The sequence below is a fragment of the Salminus brasiliensis genome, chromosome 18, assembly GCF_030463535.1.
Source record: "Salminus brasiliensis chromosome 18, fSalBra1.hap2, whole genome shotgun sequence".
NCBI lineage: Eukaryota > Metazoa > Chordata > Actinopteri > Characiformes > Bryconidae > Salminus > Salminus brasiliensis.
The window spans coordinates 16314651-16333745 of record NC_132895.1 but is presented as its reverse complement, the minus strand read 5'-3'; the positions used below and the strand labels follow the sequence as shown (position 1 = coordinate 16333745).

General features: G+C 39.7%; 2 protein-coding genes across 10 annotated transcripts; one reads left to right on the top strand and one right to left on the bottom strand.

Moving 5' to 3' along the window:
* Positions 1-319: 319 nt before the first annotated feature.
* On the top strand, positions 320-12882 carry nfrkb (nuclear factor related to kappaB binding protein). 3 transcript variants are annotated; one of them, XM_072661579.1, is made up of 26 exons: positions 320-412; positions 1170-1252; positions 1358-1559; positions 1673-1800; positions 1892-2063; positions 2623-2727; positions 2807-2880; positions 3193-3277; positions 3411-3585; positions 3831-3942; positions 4101-4227; positions 4362-4439; positions 4764-4843; positions 4929-4975; positions 5126-5186; positions 5338-5512; positions 6965-7071; positions 7219-7342; positions 8232-8311; positions 8520-8731; positions 9011-9287; positions 9573-9782; positions 9937-10698; positions 11268-11374; positions 11574-11709; positions 12271-12882. In XM_072661579.1, the coding sequence occupies exons 2-26, from the start codon at positions 1172-1174 to the stop codon at positions 12397-12399; spliced, it is 3846 nt and encodes a 1281-aa protein (XP_072517680.1). In that variant the 5' UTR covers positions 320-412; positions 1170-1171; the 3' UTR covers positions 12400-12882. The 3 variants fall into 3 exon arrangements, with proteins under 3 accessions (XP_072517680.1, XP_072517679.1, XP_072517678.1); XM_072661578.1 differs by having other exon boundaries at positions 1116-1252; positions 8523-8731; XM_072661577.1 differs by having other exon boundaries at positions 1116-1252.
* Positions 12137-18574, bottom strand: tmem45b (transmembrane protein 45B). 7 transcript variants are annotated; one of them, XR_011977812.1, is made up of 8 exons: positions 18470-18574; positions 18027-18178; positions 16169-16384; positions 15786-15989; positions 14540-14724; positions 14271-14413; positions 13969-14163; positions 12137-13846 (listed from the first exon to the last, which is right to left on the bottom strand). XR_011977812.1 is itself a non-coding variant. In XM_072661580.1 (7 exons), exons 3-7 carry the CDS (start codon positions 16356-16358, stop codon positions 14046-14048), a joined length of 840 nt encoding a protein of 279 aa, XP_072517681.1. In that variant the 5' UTR covers positions 16359-16384; positions 18027-18178; positions 18470-18574; the 3' UTR covers positions 12137-14045. The 7 variants fall into 7 exon arrangements, 6 of the variants coding, with proteins under 6 accessions (XP_072517681.1, XP_072517682.1, XP_072517683.1 ...); XM_072661580.1 differs by having other exon boundaries at positions 12137-14163; XM_072661581.1 differs by having other exon boundaries at positions 12137-14163; positions 18027-18281; positions 18470-18570.
* Between the last annotated feature and the right edge of the window lie 521 nt (positions 18575-19095).

Sequence of the window (19095 nt, the reverse complement as noted above, 5' to 3'; positions counted from 1 at the left end):
TATTGGTTGGACGTAAATTTGGGTTCATGGTTGGTTTTGTTTGTTTGTTTGTTTGTTTGTTTGGTTCATGACTCGGTATGTGGACACCTCTGCTCCTCTGCAGTCAGACTGGCGTTCCCACTACGTGCCTTATTTCTGTGAAACTTGATATTCAGTTAATAAACATCATGAGTGTTTGTACTGAATCTGGTCTTTTTGTCATGTTTATTTCTCCTACATTTTACACTCTGATTAAAGCGAAATTTGTCATTTTGCGCTGCTGTGTTTCTGAGATTCAGCGCAACGAAAGTCGGTACACTTTAATAGACGGAACGAAAGGCAAGGCGGTGCAGCGTTATTATTATTCCCACTTCTCTTTTGCATGGCTAGCCAACGTAGCTAGCTTTATGGTTTATTTCGCCCAACTCACATGGTAAGGGCTTTTACGTACGTATATTGATCGATTATAAATTATATATATTTGCTGTGTCCGCACAATAATTGTTTAAGCTATCTGAAGACCGTAAAGAAGAGCAAAGCGCACTACATTGCTCGTTGGCAAGCTAGCTAGCACTAGCTGAGCTAGCAGAGGGTTTCTGAGCCATTATCAACACGTTAGCTAGCTAGCTAGAAATGATATAGCTTGCTATAGAAATATAAATAATGTCGTATACAGCGAAATCAGCCAGCTTCTGTCGTTACAGAGATATGTTGAGCTTGGTATAGGGTTTATATTAGCTGCTCGCATAAGCTGAATATAGATTTGGTTGAGTTGGATTGCTTGGTGCTGTTTAGAGTAGAGCTGACTGAATGTCACTGTATTTAGCTAGTGCTAGTAATGTGTCTGAAACGACCTCTTATTTAATTATATATATATATATATATATATATATATATATATATATATATATATATATATATACACGTACACACACACACACACACACACACACACACAAGTGAATAACCTCAGTACATTGCTTTAAGGCTACCTATATGGTATAGTCTTATAGTATAGTCTTTCAAATAAAAATAAAAAAATTGTTCATGTTCATTTGACCTAAATTAGCCTAAATTAGTTCTCATGATCATAGACCATTGCAAATGACTGTCTCACTACTGCATTCAATTTGGAGGTTCATAAAAGATGGATTCTTTGGCTCATATGCTAACCGACCCCTTGGACTCAGGAATGGACAACGACAGTTGTGTAATGGAGGAGTGCATGTTAGGAAACTGCAGAGTTCGTATTCCTGAAGACCTTCTGGAGGATGTGAGTAACAGCATTCTCTGCACTGTAAGAGATTTTATAGAAGTTATCATGTCTTGTCATTAAATTGCGGTTTATGTGTTTTTGTGTGAATGCTTATACGAGCAGCCAGAGATTTTCTTCTCTGTGATGAGTGAAAGTACGTGGTCTGAGGTTCTGACCGATGCCCAGAGACAGAAGCTTCGCCAGCTCCTGCCTCACTTTCCAGAAAATAACACTGCAGAACAAGACGGGGTCATCGGCGACCTCTTCAACAACCAGAACTTCTGCTTTGGCAACCCTCTGCACCTTGCCCAGAAACTTTTCAGAGGTAACTTTAAAGAGTAAAAACTTTTAAGAATATAAATTCACACTTTCTCAAGAGATTTCTCTACACTTTCTTGTGTAACGAACACTAACCGTATTTTGAAAATCTATCCTCAGATGGCTACTTTAACCCAGAGGTGGTGAAGTATAGGCAACTTTGTGCAAAGTCTCAGAGAAAAAGGCACAACTACTCCCTCCAGCAGTACTACCACAAACTCCTCAAGCAAATTCTAGTCTCCAGAAAGGTACACTAAACCAACAACAAATAATGGGTTTGAAATTTGAATAGCACACTACCTATGTTATTAATTCAGTAATGTCTCTTTTTTTATGTAGGAGTTGTTGGATCTGGCTGTTCGCAGTGGTCCTGAGCTGGCTGTGAAACGACGCTACACTGTCCCCTCCCACAAGGAGGTGCAAGAGCAGCGTGTGAGGCACAGAGTGGGCCGTATACTACTGGACGTGAAAACAGAATGTGGGGATAGCAGTGTTTCCTCTGATGAAGATGGTGCGTTGACTACAATGTGAATGACAGTTTTGTTGAATGACAGTTTTTATATTAACCTTCCCCATCTGCTCACCTTTATTACATCCAGATTTAATCATTATGGTAGCATAGGATAACATAAAACCATATGAAGGAAACTGCTGACAAATAAATAAATAACAGAAATCAAATCAAACAAAACCTGAAAATACTGGATGACTTAACTCCCAGTACTGCAATTTTTCCAATTTTTCAGAGTTCTTGCTTTGTATGAGTTTTAGAAAAAACTTGCTAGTCATTTAACAATTAATGATGAAATGACAGTTGTATGAAAGAGCTGTTTAACTAGAATTGTTGGAGCCGGTTAAATTTTTATGTGTGTAGTTTATACATATATTTTAGATGTTTTTTTTTTTTATAGTCATTCAATTGTATTAAGTGATATCAGATTCAGATCAGAACTGCTTAATATTGACTAATATTGGTGACACGTTCTGTAGTGATATGTATAACGGTATAAAGGTGTAACAAAGTCAAATGTTTAATGTTAATAAATTAGATTTTTTTTTTGTGCTTGCAGACTCAACATCTTGGATGCCAGTGCCTCCTTCCCCATCTTCACCAACACCAACAGTTTCTCTTAGGGTTTTGCCTAGCCTCTTTACCCAAGACATGAAAACCAGAGGTCAGTTTCACAGCAGGCATTTACTACAACATCTCTTCATTTTGTTCTGAGAGAATGTGACTAATGTTTTTTAATACAGACAAGGCAGATCTGGGAGAGAAGGATTTGAAAACCATGCTGAGAAGACACAAAGAGAAGAGGAAACGTCAACCAGTTAGTTTGTCCATAAATCTCTTTCTTATTCCTTTGCATCAATTAAATTAAATGTCACCTAAAATGTACAGATTTTCTGGTTTTGCTGATTATTGTTCAGCAGCTGAATTTGCCATCCTGTAATTTAGTGCCTGAAAAATGTGTAGCCACTTGAGAACTTTTGTCCATTCTGGAAAATGTTTAAGGATCTAAATGGGTTTATTTGACTCATATATTGATTATATTGTAATTGTACTAGACAGTATTTGCATATGCAGAAATATTCAGCCTAGTGTTTTGCAACAGCAGCCACAATATTTTTGTTTTGATTAGGATCATCCAGACTTGATGACATCTGACCTTCAGCTTGGTGATATTATGTCCCGTGTAAATATAGGTAGAAAAGGATCCGTTATGGGTGAGAATACAGAGCCCAATTGTTTGATCATGCTTACCGTACTTTAATCTCATCCTTCTGTGTTTATTTGTTTGCTGGCAGTATTGTTGGGTGTTTTTGCAGTTGCTAATTATATGCTGTTTTTCTGTGGCAGCATTATCTGACCTGGCTTTGCCTAAGAAGAAAATTAAGGAAGAAAAGAAGAGGCGAAAGATGAGACCCATTAAAACAGAATCTGACGATGGATGTGATGGTCAAACACCAGCAGCCTCTATGGTTGCCGACTTGTCCGACAGTGCAGCCGCTAATCTACAGAGTGTTAAGGAAGAGTAAGTCTTTTCTCCAACAAATATACTTGCTGTAGTCATGGGGCTTAGGGCCTGTATCCAGGGGAAATAAATAAGCTTAATCCTGTGCTATGTTTTCTTTTAATAGTAAATCTTTTCAGAATGTTGTGTGGTCCAGGATTTAGGCTTAATCCTGTCTGGGAAATGCCTTGTTGTCTAGTCTTAAATGTTGTAGTTGTTAAGTGATCTAATGGACTTGGTTTGTTTTTGTTTTCTGGTCACTACAGACCTATGGAGGAGTCTCAGAGCTGCCCCGACATGGTGGAGGAAATAGCTATTAGCTTCTTTAATCTACTTGAGGACATCCTTAGACAGGACTGCCTGGCGTCCTCTTCCCTGGTACGTGCAACTCTGTGACTAAGAAGCCACACTGTATATGCCTTCAGACTACATAGCACTGCATTCATTACTAGCAGTGCATAGCTGTTGCATCATGTTGGGTTGTCTGTCAGATGCATGAGGTAAATTAGCTTTGATGTGTCTTCTTGGATTGTCAGATAGAGGAGAAGGTGCAGCAGTGGCAGGCCTCTCCTGCCAGTGCTCTCAACCCATGGTTCTCGATGGCTCCCTGTTGGTCTGAACTGGTAGTGCCTGCTTTACAGTTCTTAGCTGGGGAGAATAAAGGTGAGTAACACTTTCTGCCATGAAAAAGTCAGAGTTCTCTGGACATTTTTATTCTTAAGCCGTCCATTCATAAAAACCCTTTACTCTGGAAAGTGTATTGGTGTACATGTTTGCTCTCTGTGTGATTCATGTAGCTGGCTCAATGGCTCTACCTAGTGGTTTCACTCCTTATGTGGAATTTAGAGAACACACGCAGCAGTGGAAATGGACCGGTAGGACAATTTCTTATTTTTTCTTACTTTTCTTTCAAGAGTAATAGGGGGAATCTGTTTTATTCTTTGAGGTTTTTCTGTAGCCATCCATTGTTTTTGTTTTTGTTTTTTTTTTCATTGTTTTTTGTTTTCATTTACTGCTTCACAATAAAGTACTAAAAAAAATAAAAAAAATTAAAGGTAACATATTGAATGTGAAAAAAATTTTTGGGTTATTTTTTCTTTTTCCTTACATATGTTATTGCTTATATTTTGCAGAATTGTAGACCATAAAAGCTTTGAATTGATAAAATGGGTACCTCTCTGACTGCCATACACTTTTAGGTGTTACTCAGGATGCAGAAAAGGACCTTAGTGCACTTTGCCTGCTTTGGCTGGAGTCGAAGGACCATGTGGTTATCAAGGTAGTGTAACTCACACAACGCATTCATGGTATCACCATACTGGAATTTCACACTCTATGTAAACTTGTTTTTTCCCCTTTAACAGCAAGAAGGAGAAGAAGCAGCTGAGCTAACTCCTCCAGCTCCCAGAGTGTGAGTATCATCGTAAGCCAACATTGACAAACTCCATCAGTTTGCTTTTATCTTGTATGTCAAGATAACTCCACATACATTGCTTTGGAGCAAGGTTCCTTTCATTTCCTTGTTGTTTGCATATGTTTCAATGCACTTTTCATGTGGCAGGTGGACTGATTATGTGGTGAGGCCCAGCACAGGAGAGGAGCGGCATGTCTTTCAAGAGCAGGTAAGTGCTTTGGGCTTGCCTGAGTGGGGCACTGAATGATCTTCTGCATTCAAGCTGCATTCTGTAAACACTAGTATTATCTGGAATGCTTAAGTGCATGTGGAATGTGAACTGGTTGTATCATTAACCTGACTGTGTCTGTGACTTTTAGGAGCAACAGCGCTATGACCAGCCTCACAAAGCCTTTACCTTCCGCATGCATGGCTTTGAGTCCGTGGTGGGGCCAGTCAAGGGGGTTTTTGATAAGGAGACATCCCTCAATAAAGCCCGTGAGCACTCTCTGCTGCGCTCTGACCGACCAGCCTATGTCACCATCCTCTCTCTGGGTAATGCTTTTTGAAGTCTCATTGACACATTCAAATGTACTATGACAGAGAGTGTAATAGGATCACTGCATAGCAAAACCCTTAGAACCTAAAGACTTAAAATAACAGAGTTTTATATCAGCTTTTTTTGTTGTTGTTGTTGTTCCAAGCCATTTTCATTTAACGTTACATAGTCAGAGTTTTGGTGACTGAGCTTATGCTTATGCTTTACTACATTCTAGCTTCCAGTTGTTTTTAATCAGGTGCTGAGTAGCAGCTAGTCATTTCACAATGAACTTTTAACTTACCTTTAATTTTCATATAAATAATGGCAATTATTGATTGTTATTTTTTTTTGTTTTGTTTGTTTTCTATTTGTATGCAACTCAAATGGCCAGACTGATTAAATTATCCTTATGTAGTAATCGTTGTTCGGATTATTCTCAAAATGAATGTGCGTTGCATATGTACACTTACCCAAATGTCTGTTGTTGCACAAAACCATGTGTGGATTTGAGCGATGCTCCCATTTTTATTCTTAGATTGAACTTTTGCAAGTATACATGTTACAAAGATTTTTACAAATTAAGACAGATTAGTCTAATTAGTCTAATCACTAAGTTTAAAGTTAAAACTTTTTGTAAAATTATAGTGAACTCTAATGATTAATGCTAGTGCAACTCTAATTGCATTCAGATGAAATAAATGTAATACATGAGCGAGGGTAAAACCCTAATAATTGTGACACATCTTGGTAATTTATCATGTGAACAATAGGTATACCTACTGAGGTGGACTAATGTCAGTTTGGTCTTAATTTGAAGTAAGACCATTTATTTTGCCTCTATACACCACCTTAGTGGATGTCAAAAACAGCAGTCAAAATGTGATTGAAATGACTTAATAATTAATTATATTAATTTATTCAAGAACTAAATATTGCATTAACCATTTAGGAATTACAGCCATTTTTATATAGTCCCTTCATTTTCACAGACTTAAAGGTAATTGGACAATTCACTGATAAGCAGTGTCATGGCCAAGTGTTGCCTTTTCCCTCATTATTTCATGACAAAATAGGAAATCATTCAAAGTATTACATTTGCATTTGGTAGCTGTTCATGGTTATATACCTCAAAATGCCATAAACGTGTTGATGCAAATGTTAGAGGCTATCATTATGCTGGATAATACCAAATCAGAGAGATAGCATAGTTAAAGCTGAAACCCTACACTTCAGTTACATCTTGATTGCTTGATTTCAAATACATTAAGGTGGTGTACGGAGGCTAAACCTTTGTCCCACTGTCCAAATACTTATGCACCATACTGTATGTCACAGTTTGTAAATGTTTACTGCAAAGATACACAGTTAGACCTACAGGGTCAATGCCATTAAGCAACAGCAACAACTCTCCATAAATCAAATCATGTTTTTGTCTGATGATGTCTGTGGCACTTTTGTATTTTTAGTGCGAGACGCAGCTGCCAGGCTGCCTAATGGTGAGGGAACCAGGGCCGAAATCTGTGAGCTGCTTAAGGATTCCCAGTTCCTGGCCCCTGATGTCACCAGTGCACAGGTTTCACAGACAACATACACAGATTTTTCTATGCCTGTTGTTTTGTGTGTAGTGTGTTGTTGTTTTTTTTGTTTGTTTGTTTGTTTTTGTTATTTTTAGTTTTTTTTGTGTAGGCATACAAGTCACACAGCCATGTGTTTCTTACAGGTAAACACAGTTGTGAGTGGGGCTCTGGATCGTCTTCACTACGAGAAGGACCCGTGCGTGAAATATGACATCGGCCGCAAGCTGTGGATTTACCTGCACAGAGACCGGAGTCAAGAGGAGTTTGGTAATTACTTTTGCACTAAAATGTGTTGTAAATGTGTATGAATGTCACTTGTTAGTTTCTATAGCCACGACCTTGTGACATTCCATACGATATGTGACAGCTGCCTACATTTTCTTGTCCTTCCTCTAAACATCCTATTCGAATGTGTAGAACCGGTTTAGCAGGAAAGAGCTGTGTCAGGTTACCTCATTTTGTAAACTGTCTGACTGATTGACCAGATAAGTGCTGTTTGAAGGTTTATGTATGTATGTAAAAGAGTAAAGGCTGGTTCATTATTACTGTGGAAGTGGACACGTCACAGGGTGCATGGCCAAAGTGACGTGATGGCGAACAAAACGGCCGGGTGCAGAGGCAGCGTGTATGGCTGTGCATCACTGGAAGATAAGTGGATAGACAGATAAATACTTAATTGTCAGGGACAGTGGCACAAGTGGTATCAACATCAAACAATGCGGATGGCCCAGTGCTATGCCGCACGCGGTGCCGCATTCGTGTCCAGGTTTGAACCAGCCTAAAGGGGTCAATGGAAATGGTCCGAAATGGGTATTTTGTTTGTTTGTTTGTTTTGATTTTTTTTTTGTTTTGTTTGTTTGTTTGTTTGTATTTTATCTTCCTCCTATATAGATAGCATTCTGGACGTTTAGGTTTTGGCCCACGTGGCTGTGTGTGTGTTTATACACACCTGCTTAATATGGCCAAACATATGTAGACCATCACACCAACGAAAGCCTGTTGAACATCGCATTCTAAAATCACGGACATTAATATGTTTCATATGTTTCTGAAATGTGTCAGAGTTGATGAGTCTTGTTTAGTTTCTCCACTAACAAAAAGCTTGTAAAAAGCTTGGTGGTCTAAGTCAGATGACTAAGTATCATTCTCTGTGCAGAGAGGATCCACCAGGCTCAGGCTGCTGCTGCCAAGGCTCGAAAAGCCCTGCAGCAGAAGCCCAAACCCACTCCTAAGCCTGTGAGTATGACTGCATACCAACACTTTGACATATACTCATACCACAATGTTTTTTGCAATATCATTGTTGTATTAAGGTTGTAGACCTGAAGACTGGTGTTACCAGTTTTCTGTTCTGAAATCATTCCTTTGTAAACTTTGCACATTCGTTTGAAATGTAAAGCATCTGTGGGTTGAAGATTTGCTTATCCATGTATGTGTTTGGTAGAAGTCTGGCAACAAAGAAACGGGTGGCAAGAGTGGTGCTGCAGAGGGCCAGTGCTTAGTTCCCGAAGGGTCTTCTACACCTGCTTCCATTTTAACCCAACCACCTAGCACCCCAACACAAAGCACCCCTGGCACACCAAAATCCCCACTACCCCCCACTGGGACAACACCAGTCAAAGCAGGCGTCCCAGATCCTGTCAAGACTAGCTCCAGGTAATTGAACATTGAATATGTATTTATGAAGTAATGCTATATTTTATGAAAATAGTTTGGTGTATTTAGTCTGATAACTTGGAGAGCCTGATAAGTGTGCAGAGTTTAATATCCTACCTTGTTTAACACACCTGATGTTATTTATCCAACTACTGCCCAATGCCTTCATGTGTTGAATTGACAATATTAGAAGTTTCACCTCCAGGGCCACAAATTGCGTATTTTAAAATAACTAATTGACTATGTTGAATATAAATTGTGCTCTCTTGTGTTTTGCAGTGTTCTGCTGGTGTCTCCTCCTTCCATGCCTCAGCTAGGCACTTTGCTCTCTGCTGGTCAAGTTGCCCCACAGGCTTCTCAGCAGGCCTCAGTGCAGCCTGCAACTCGAGTAGTGGCTCACTCTGCTACAGCAGGCTCTCTGCCTCAGGTCCGTGTGGTCACTGCTCAGCCTGGCCTTCCTGCCGTCTCTGCTGGCCAGACAGCCACTCTGGTGCACCAGACACCCCACCATATCAGAGTTCCTGTTACAGTGGCCCACAGCAAGGGTATTGCACAGGTCAGCTAAATACATCATTTTAGTGTCTTTGTAGAGTCGTTGTGGGGTGACAGCTGTTCTGCAGGGCTTTAGTGTAGCACCTTTTTGATTAGAAAAATACTGAAAAGCTCATCAATTTGTCATAACAGGAAAATGAACTTTTGTAGACTCCTCTTAAATGTTGTGTTGTAATTTATGAACTTTTATTGAAGTCTTTTTGTCCCTAAAGTGTATATGGTCAGGAAACAGTTCCTTTCAGGGCCCATGCCTACAACTCTTACAGATGATGTCTGTTTTTGTTTCCAGGCTGTGGTGACTCTGCCTTTGAGGAGCCAGTCTGCAGGAAGTCCTATCCAGGTGCAGGCCTCGCGAGCACAAACAGGCCTGTCTGTCCCAGGCCTGGCCTCTGCTGTGGCAGTCAGTAAAGCTCAGACTAGCTCTCCAGGGAGCCCTGCTCATAACACTGCTTCACCTGCTGTGCTGCAGGGAGTCACTAGCCAGAACATCATTAAACAGGTATTTTCAAATTAACATGGTGAAATCCATTGTTCAGGCATGTGTACACCTATTTTTCTTTGTCCTTTATCAACATAATACAGAACTATGCAGTAAGCCACATGGTGTTGATCTCAAAGAAATCTCCTCACTTATAACTTTATGAAATTTGCAGGTTGCTATCACTGGTCAGCTAGGTGTCAAGGCCCAGAATACAACAGGTATTCCCTTGACTGCCACCAATCTGCGCATTCAGGGCAAAGATGTTCTGCGATTGCCACCCTCCTCCATCACTACCGATGCTAAAGGCCAGACTGTTCTTCGCATAACTCCGGAAATGATGGCCACGCTCAAACTCACCCCAGACATGCTGGGCAGTGCTGCCAGCACCTCCGCCAAGGGCATCTCAGCCACCCTGCATGTGACCCCACCACAGACTTCTTCCCCTGCTGCCTCCAATCCCACCCCACCAGCTGCTGCTGAGGCCCTGGCTGCCAAAGCCACCTCCTCCCTGGGCCCTCCAGGGTCTGCCACTCTAGTGAAGGTGCACCCTGAACTGAAGGCCACATGTGACACAGCCATCCGCCTCATGCCAGCACTGACTGTGACTATGGCAGACCCCAAAGCCCGCACCTTCTCCACAGTCACCTCTTCAGACTCCAAAGCTGGCGGCACCACCATTCGCATAGTGCCCAACCTAGGAGTGATTCCACAGAAACAGGGCCAGACTGTTACAGTTAACACCACAACTACAAGCACCAAGCCTGTCACAGCCTCCTCTGGGGCTGCCACAGTCACCATAGCCACCAGCGGAGTGGCGGGAGCTAAAGGTGTGACGCTTGGCCCTGCTGCTGCAGGTTCTCCTCTCTCTCTGGGCACTGCTGCAGCCACAGTCAGACAAGTGCCCGTCAGTGCTACGGTAGTGGGCACACAACAGGTGAACATGTTTATTCATTCTGATTCGTGGTGCACAAGTATGAGCACATTTTGATGCCTATGGCAGAACTTTCCCATGACGAAATCACATGCCATTTGTCTTGTGCTGAGCCATAAGCCATAAGCGTTAGCATAAGATGGAGAAAAAGGACTAGGTTTGATGAGTAGATGTGTAGTAGTAACAGCAGCCTTAACGAAGAATGTTACATAAGTAACATGCTGTTAGACCAGCCACAATGGTGAATTTACTTTGCACCATTTTTTCAGTACCATATAAAATTGTTTTATATTGGCTATAAACCTTAGCAATGTAGACTCATAAAAAGCTATGATAAATGATTAGGTCTAAAATACAGTGAAAGACCACCATTCAGAACACAATGTTTTATTAATAAAAATAAATTTGAGGCAGTTAAAAAGTCTAAAAACAAATAATTTATTATAAAAGCCATTTGGAATTGGAGGCGGAACTGTAAAAGCATTAAGTAAATCACTAATTTAGATGATGGAGGACACCTAAAAGACTTTGTAAAAGTCTATAACTACCTACATTCTTCCCCCCTCTTTTAGGGAAAGTTGCCTGCAAGAATCACAGTGCCTCTCTCCGTCCTTAGCCAACCTCTGAAGAGCAAGAGTGTGGTCACAACGCCCATACTGAAAGGCAGCATCAGTACTAAGTGAGTTTCCATCTGTTTTTTCTTTTTAGTTTCTTACTAATACATTTTTTATTATTAAAAAAGTATAGGATCTAGTAGAATGTGTTCAGATAACCTTCTAACCATCTGGTCCAACATATTTGGGCATTCCTGCTGCAGACTATGGCAGCATCCCTGTTCTGGCTACCCGATGTGACCTGTGTCTCTGTTCTCTATGCAGTATCAGTAATCTCGGGAGGAACATTATCCTGACAACAATGCCAGCAGGCACCAAGCTCATAGCTGGGAACAAACCGGTCAGCTTTGTCACAGCTCAGCAGCTACAGCAGCTCCAACAGCAGGGCCAGGCCACCCAGGTCAGCATCTCAGTCTTTAATCCATTATATCCTCATCCACTGACCTAAACTGACATCTTATATTAAAACCAGTGAGAAAAGGTGTGGTGTAAATCTCTGACTCTAATATTTGTTGGAAGCAATTCATTGTATAATGGGATTTCAAATTTCATCATTCAGTTTGATTCAGAATAATAAAAAAAACACTGACCGCACAAAACACTACTAATCCATTGGGTGTAAATCCTGGTCCTGAGATCAGGATTGTCCTATCTGTCTGAGTGTTTTCCCCTGCTCTAACGCACCCAGTTCATCTCAGTAATGGCTTGTTAGTGTATTAGTTGCCTCAGGTGTGTTTGCATCAGGGGGAACTTGTGCAGGGCAATGGTACTTCAGGACCAGGATTGAGAATATTTGTTAATTATAATTATTGAAAATGGCCAAAGAATGGAATATAATACTTTAATATTAGAATTAGTTCCAGCACAATGAATAATAATAAATACAGTTAATACAACTCATTTTTTTAACATTAACATTACTGACAAATGCACATGTTAAGCATGTTGTGCCATCCTGCAGGTGCGCATTCAGACCGTCCCAGCACAGCAACTGCAGCAGCGCTCAGCAGCCAGCTCCCCTAAATCCACAGTGTCCACTGTGGTGGTGTCCACTGCACCCTCCCCAAAGACGAACCCTGACCCACAGTGATGCTGCCAGAGGCTGAAGGCCCATGTGACTTCTTCACAGACTTCTTCACTAAGTCGTAAGCTGTACACACTTCAAGGAAAAGGCTATGGCAACTGAATAAAAGAATAACAGCACCTTATCTTGCCAGTGCTTGTCAAAACTCTGTGAAAGTATCCAAGTGTAAAAAGTGTGGTGTTTAGTGCTGGCTGATTAGGGCAACTTTTATCAAACCTTTCAAGGCCCTGAAGAATTGAATCTAGCTGTGGTTGGTGTGTCTGCTTAAGGGCTCCATCAGAAATGTATTTAACGTGTTGCTGATCTTATTCATATATGGGTGGTCTCCATGTTGTTTGTTTTGTTACATGCAGAGAAGGTTTAAGACTTTAATGCTGATGTTTGTGTTCTTTTGTCTCTGATAAGAAATACGTAATTTCAGTGTTGTACAGTTATTGTATTTGCTTGTATTGTTAGCTCTCACTTTAAATAAATAACTCCTCTGGGTTATCCTTTGGCCCCGTTAATCCTGCAATAAAAGCAATAAAGGCAGCTTACAGGGCTAAATCAAGTGCAGGAAGTGCAGGAAATTTTCATGCCACGTGTTTTTAAATGAACTTTCACTCTACATTGAGCTTAAGGAGCATGCGTGAAATTTCCAATGCCCTCCATGTGATTAAGATGACATTTCCATTATACAGAAAAGCCAGATTTATAAGCCTGTGTCTTGTTTTAGATTGTTTCCATCTACAGTGTTAACCTGAGAATCAAACACAAACTCTGTACTGTTTACGCATGTAATTTTAGGTGTTCCCATAGAAACATCAAATGTTCAACGGCACTAAGAAGTAGCAGGTCTGTCAGGTTTGCAGCCTTGGTTTACGAGGATTGACGAGACATTCCTTTTACTCAGAAGTACCTCAAACCATAGTGCTTTATTCGTGTGTGTGTGTGTGTGTGTGTGTGTGTGTGTGTGTGTGTACACACAGATTTTTTACATTTAAAATGTCCCGTAAAATCAGTGTGCACTTCACATAATCCGTTATAACCCATCCTAACATTCCAAAATCATTACTGTTGAATTGTCATCTTCATGTCACAGTTTTGCTGAGTTTGCTGAGCCCATTTTCCATAGTAAGGTACAGCTGCCTTAAATCCAATCCGCTGAACACCTTCAGCCCCTGACTGACAGTGATGATGTCCAAGGCTGAAGGCTCATGTGAAGTCTCCATAGCCACGGCAATATGGTTGCATCATATTTTGAAAGGATATGCAGGTTGGTCTGGTTTGCAGCGGCTTTGGTTTTAGAGGCTTGGCTAGACATACTTGAAACAAGCCTGACACTCCAGTTCCTCAGAAACCAAGCTCTTCTCCTGCCTTTAAAAAGTGCTTCATTCACCGGTGCAGTTATGCTGATGATTGAACGTACTTCTGTTCAAACATTTCATCTCTTGTCATGCTTTCTTGCACGACTCTACAAAGATAAGAGCAAAGCACTCTGCTTAAGTAGAAGCAAAACCATGCTTGATTTGTTCTTTGTGCATCAACAGACCATTACCTAATTTTTTTTTTACAAATAAATTTCTGTCTACCTACATATAAAGTAGTTTGGATTGTTGTGCTGTATCTATTGATATCTGCAGATTTCTTCGTATGTTAGTTAGTAGAACTGTCTATTCTTCATCTGATTCCTGGAGTAAAGCCTTCTGAGAACTGGAGTCAAGGTGACCGTTTTTTCTGAGGCCAATTTCAGTTTCGACTCCTTGCCTCCCTTCACACCTTCTTGTGACCCTAAAAAATATAACAATAAAATATATTTTAAAAAGGCCCAGCAGCACAGATGGGTTTCTTCAAATACTTGAAGTACTTTACGATATTATACGTTAGTGTCTACTCACCACCAGACTACACTGTAGTTGATCCCCACAATCAGCAAAGCTACTGCATAATGCCAGCAGTAGCACATGGTAATGAACATGATGTTGCCATGGTTCTCCAGGTTCCACTGTTTTCCACTTAGAGGATACAATACGAAACCAATCTGGTGAATCAATTCAAAACGGTTAGCTACATTTGTAGTGTTGCTTTTAAGTAGCAACTCAAATGTAATACATTCACATGAGAATTGATCAGCTCATTCAGACCCAATGAAGAACCTGGTAAATACCTGATAAAACCAAGTGCCCTGCAGAATGGCCAGACTGCTCCTGAATAGCTCGAGCAGAGCGTTGTCCCTCATGAACACTTCCAGCATTGTGCTTGCTGCCCCTCCAAACACCGCCACCAACAGCAAAGAGTGAATGTGCTGGTCCAGAGGAGGCCGATTGTGTACGTGGAAATAGAACAGGAACCCTGAAGAAAGCAGAAACGCAGCAAAACTTAAGTTTTTTGCTTATGTTCATCATTCATGCAGGAACAGATCTGAATGTGGATCGTTGCTGTGCTGTTCAACTTGTATTTTCAAAATGGTAACATGATATTTGAGTAATTCTGGATTATTTGTATTAGTCCATTCATTACAGGGGTTTCTAACATAATGTAAAGGTCAGCTGACATTTTCAAAAATAAATAAATAAATATATAAATGAAAAAGAAAGTGAAAAATCTTAAACCAATCCTTTACAGAGACCCTGCTTCTACACACATTAATGCATATTAATGTCTAAAATATAAGATTCAAAGATCATGGCACATTTTATATGTTATGTTTACACCAATCAGCCCAAAACTCAAACCATAAACCACCTGCCTAATATTGTTGCAGGTCCCTGTCCACCAGAACAGCTCTGACTCATCAAGGCATGTGGTTTCTGGCAGCAAAACACTAGTAGCAGATCCTGTCCTGTCCTGAGAGTTCTGAGGTGGAGCTTCCATGGATCAAATCAGTGAGCCTTGGATGTCCCTGACCCTGTCACCAGTTCACAAGTTGTCCTTTCTCTGACCACGTTTGGTCGGTTGGTACTGACCACTGCATACTGGGAACACCCCACAAGACCTACCTGATGTTTTGGAGATGCTCTGACCCCAATGTCTAGCCATTGTCAAAGGGGCTGAGATTGTTATGCTTGCCTATTTTTCTGCTTCCCAAACACATCAGCTGACACAAGAACTGACTCTTCACTTGCCTTGGATGAACCCCACCCCTTGACAGATGCCATTGTAAAGATATAATCAGTGTTATTTATTTATGTTAGTTTATTAATGTTATTAATATTTATTAATGTTAGTTCAGCAAATAAATATAATTTAAAATTTTAGAGAAATTATGAATTCAATCATTACCTCCCATATTTTATTTTCACTTCATTATATATAAAATGTTTTTTTGGGAGGTCACCTTTCAGGTACTCAAGCAATGTTTATAAACAAGTACAAATGAATATTTATTTAATAAAAAAAAAGCTGGTTTGTACCTTCAACAAAGAGGGCCAGTGAGAGGGAGAGACGATCAAGCCCAGCTGGGACAGGAAGTGGGGCTGTGATGAGAATGTCTGCAATGCCAGAGATACCAAAGAAGAGGTACATGGTGCTGTGCTGCCAGTTCATAAGCTTCACCCAGTCCTCGCTATAAAGGTGGCCATGAGGTCCATCAGGCACAAACTGCTCTGCCATGATGCCTGCAAAAGAAGAGAAAACTCAACTATATGGGGTTTCTTTTATTGTCATGTTGCCTCAATTTTAATTATGTATAAGGTGTTATGTGAAGTTTACATTACATAAATAGAATCACATTTAAATTGCAATATTGGTCAGAAATCGGCAATTGGGTATTTCCCCAGGTAAAATCATTACTTACCAACAAATGCAAAGAAGGTTTTCAAAACCCCTTCAATAAGATCCATCTTTCTGAAGAATGGAGGCAAGTTTTGCTTCCTGCCACGCTGTCTTTTCTGCCATATGTGTCGAAGAGGGTTTTTTACGGACCACCACAGGCCAAACAGCAAGAAGAACGAACCAGGTAACGCATGTCCTTTGAAATTTGCCATGTTTTAGGATCTGCTGCTTGTACAGACTGGAGATAAACAAGACAAAACTTGAAAAGTGAAGCAGAAAAAAGAACACAACGAAACACTAACCACACAACTACACCATTTCTCATTCACCCTCCCACCAGTGGTATGTGAAAAGAAAAGTAGGCCAACTTAACAGCATGTGCTTTTAACCAATGTATGGTGCTTTTCCTTATTGACCTACAAGTCTTACAGCTCCTGCTCATCGTCAATTCTAAGCCCACAGTCCAAAGCACTTATCTTACTGATAAAGCTGTCCAAGCTTTGTGTCATAAAGAGATAAGAATATCGATCACTGTTCAACCACTTCCACTCCTCAATTCTCTCAGATTCAAAAAAGGAAACAAAATACTGTGCACACATTACAGATTATCTACATCTAAAGTTTAAAAATATACAGTTATTATATATAATACAGTATTTACAATGTAGTTAATATGGTTATACATATTGATATTGTAAATTATAAATTGAGGATGTTTGCTAAATTAAAAAAGCAAAACCTTTTATCTTTTAAATGGCAACTTTACAGGAGAAGCAAAAAACTTCACTTTCTGACACAATGTAAAGAACAACTTTCAAATTATGTCAAAAAAGGTTTTTACATGTCAGCCACAGTAAATTATGATGATGATGATAATTATTATTGTTATTATTAGTATTGTTGTTATTATTATTATTATTATTATTAGTAGTAGTAGTAGTAGTAGTAGTAGTAGTAGTATAAATGGTCACATTTGGTAATCCTGGACCAAAACACAGATTTTACTACAATTTACTTTATCAGGGGTGCACCAATATGGGGATTTCCAAAATATATTTTATGTGCATATCTGTCAATGCATATACTGATGCAGAAACATTCATAAAAATCTTCCTGAATTAGCATTACAGATTAGTATAAAATTTATTCCTACAGGATTACAAATGCAGTACAATTTGTACACAGCAGATATTTTTAACTCAGCAGCCCAGTGTGATCTAAATATCATGAATTTAGAAATCTGTTGTAAATATCAGTTGACATCCACATCAGTCATTTAACAATCTAAACATTTACCTGCTGATACTGATATGATTTTGATATAATTGTGCAATTATGCAATTGTGCAAGTTCATTATATATATAGGTTGATTTGTTATTTCAAAGGTGTGCTGTAATCTTAGATTCAGTAAAGATGTTCAGAAACTATGACTGAACATTTCTCAGATAAAAACAAAAGGCTGAATTAGAGTTAGCCTTTACTGACATTCTCTCTGCTATTATTTCTCTATACTCCTCCATGGCTCTTTCCATCATTCTCTCACTCCATCTGTTCAAATTCCTGCATTTCTTTTTTATTCGTTTGATCACTTTAAATAACAACTTTACAGCAGAATTATTCCTAAGGCTCCTGAACTCATGCAGTAAAGATTTGGCTAGTTCATGACAACCACATGATTAATTCTGCTACTAACCTTATCACAGACACATCTGAGCGAAGGAAATCAAGCTCACGTCTTCAAATATTATTATCATTATTTGGAAAGGTATTAGTGCTACTTTTACCAGGGAATGTATTTGAATATGGAAATAACTGGCAACCATGGTTGCTGCCACAGTTTTGTTGTTTTTGTGTGTGTCAGTGCTGCTATATATCTTACCTGTGTATGCACTGTTGAGCTAGACCTTCTGCTCTTTGTTCAGTTCTTAATTTTAGGTCACCAGAGTTGGAGCATCACAGGTGAGCTTAGATCAGATTTTCCCCCCTCACTCACGCAGTGATCTGCCTAACCTCATCCTCTGAAGACAAGAACTGAACAAAATCGCCATGTATTACTTCCCTTTGTGTTCCTACAGCATAAAGGTGCATCCATGAACTTTTCCACTCTTCAGCTTCCGTTGTATTCATTCACCTACTAAAGTAGTCAGTTAATGGCCTGCAGACTCTTGACAACAGTGTGTGTTTTTGTATGTTTGTATTTTTTTTTACTTTTTAAATTATAAATTGTATTGTAACATGTTACATTGTTTTACTTTAAATTAATTAAATTAAACTGCAAACATTGTGAATGAATAGTATAGGCTATACCTGGCTTGTCCATACCTGTGTTTGCTCCGTGTTTGAAAGGCTAGAGGAACCGGTGGAGCTCGCTCCTCTTCACCGCCTTGTGTTTTGTGATGGAAACAGCCAGCCAACCTGTGTATCTTGTGTGCGTGTGAGAGAGTAAAGCCCAGCCCGCCCTACCTGGACAGGTGACTAAAGCAGGTAAAATGCTCTGGCTAGAGCTGACTCTTTCAGCTTCCTTAACTACAAGCCTGCTTTGCCGGTTAATGGGCCCATATTGTGGATAGCTGAATTATCAACACTTTATAAAACAAATAAATAAAAAGCTTATTGTAGCATTGTTAAAGCTCCATTGAAGTGTTCACACCCCTCTTCATATAGTTACTATATGGAAAGCTAAGCTATTTTCTTTTTATTGGTTGTATGTAATGTATTTACATGTACTCACCTATTCAACCTACAGCCGTGTAGCCCTGGCCCAGTCATGCTAAATTATACGGCGTGTAGCCGTTCAAAATCTTCAACATTCAAACCAGACCTGAAGCTGTGTGAAAAAGAAAGTTATCTTGTTTTTGGTATAATATTATTCATGGAGCTTGGAGCAAATAAAATAAAGATAAAATATAAGAAACACCTAAAACCATTTAGTCAGGCACCTCCTCTCT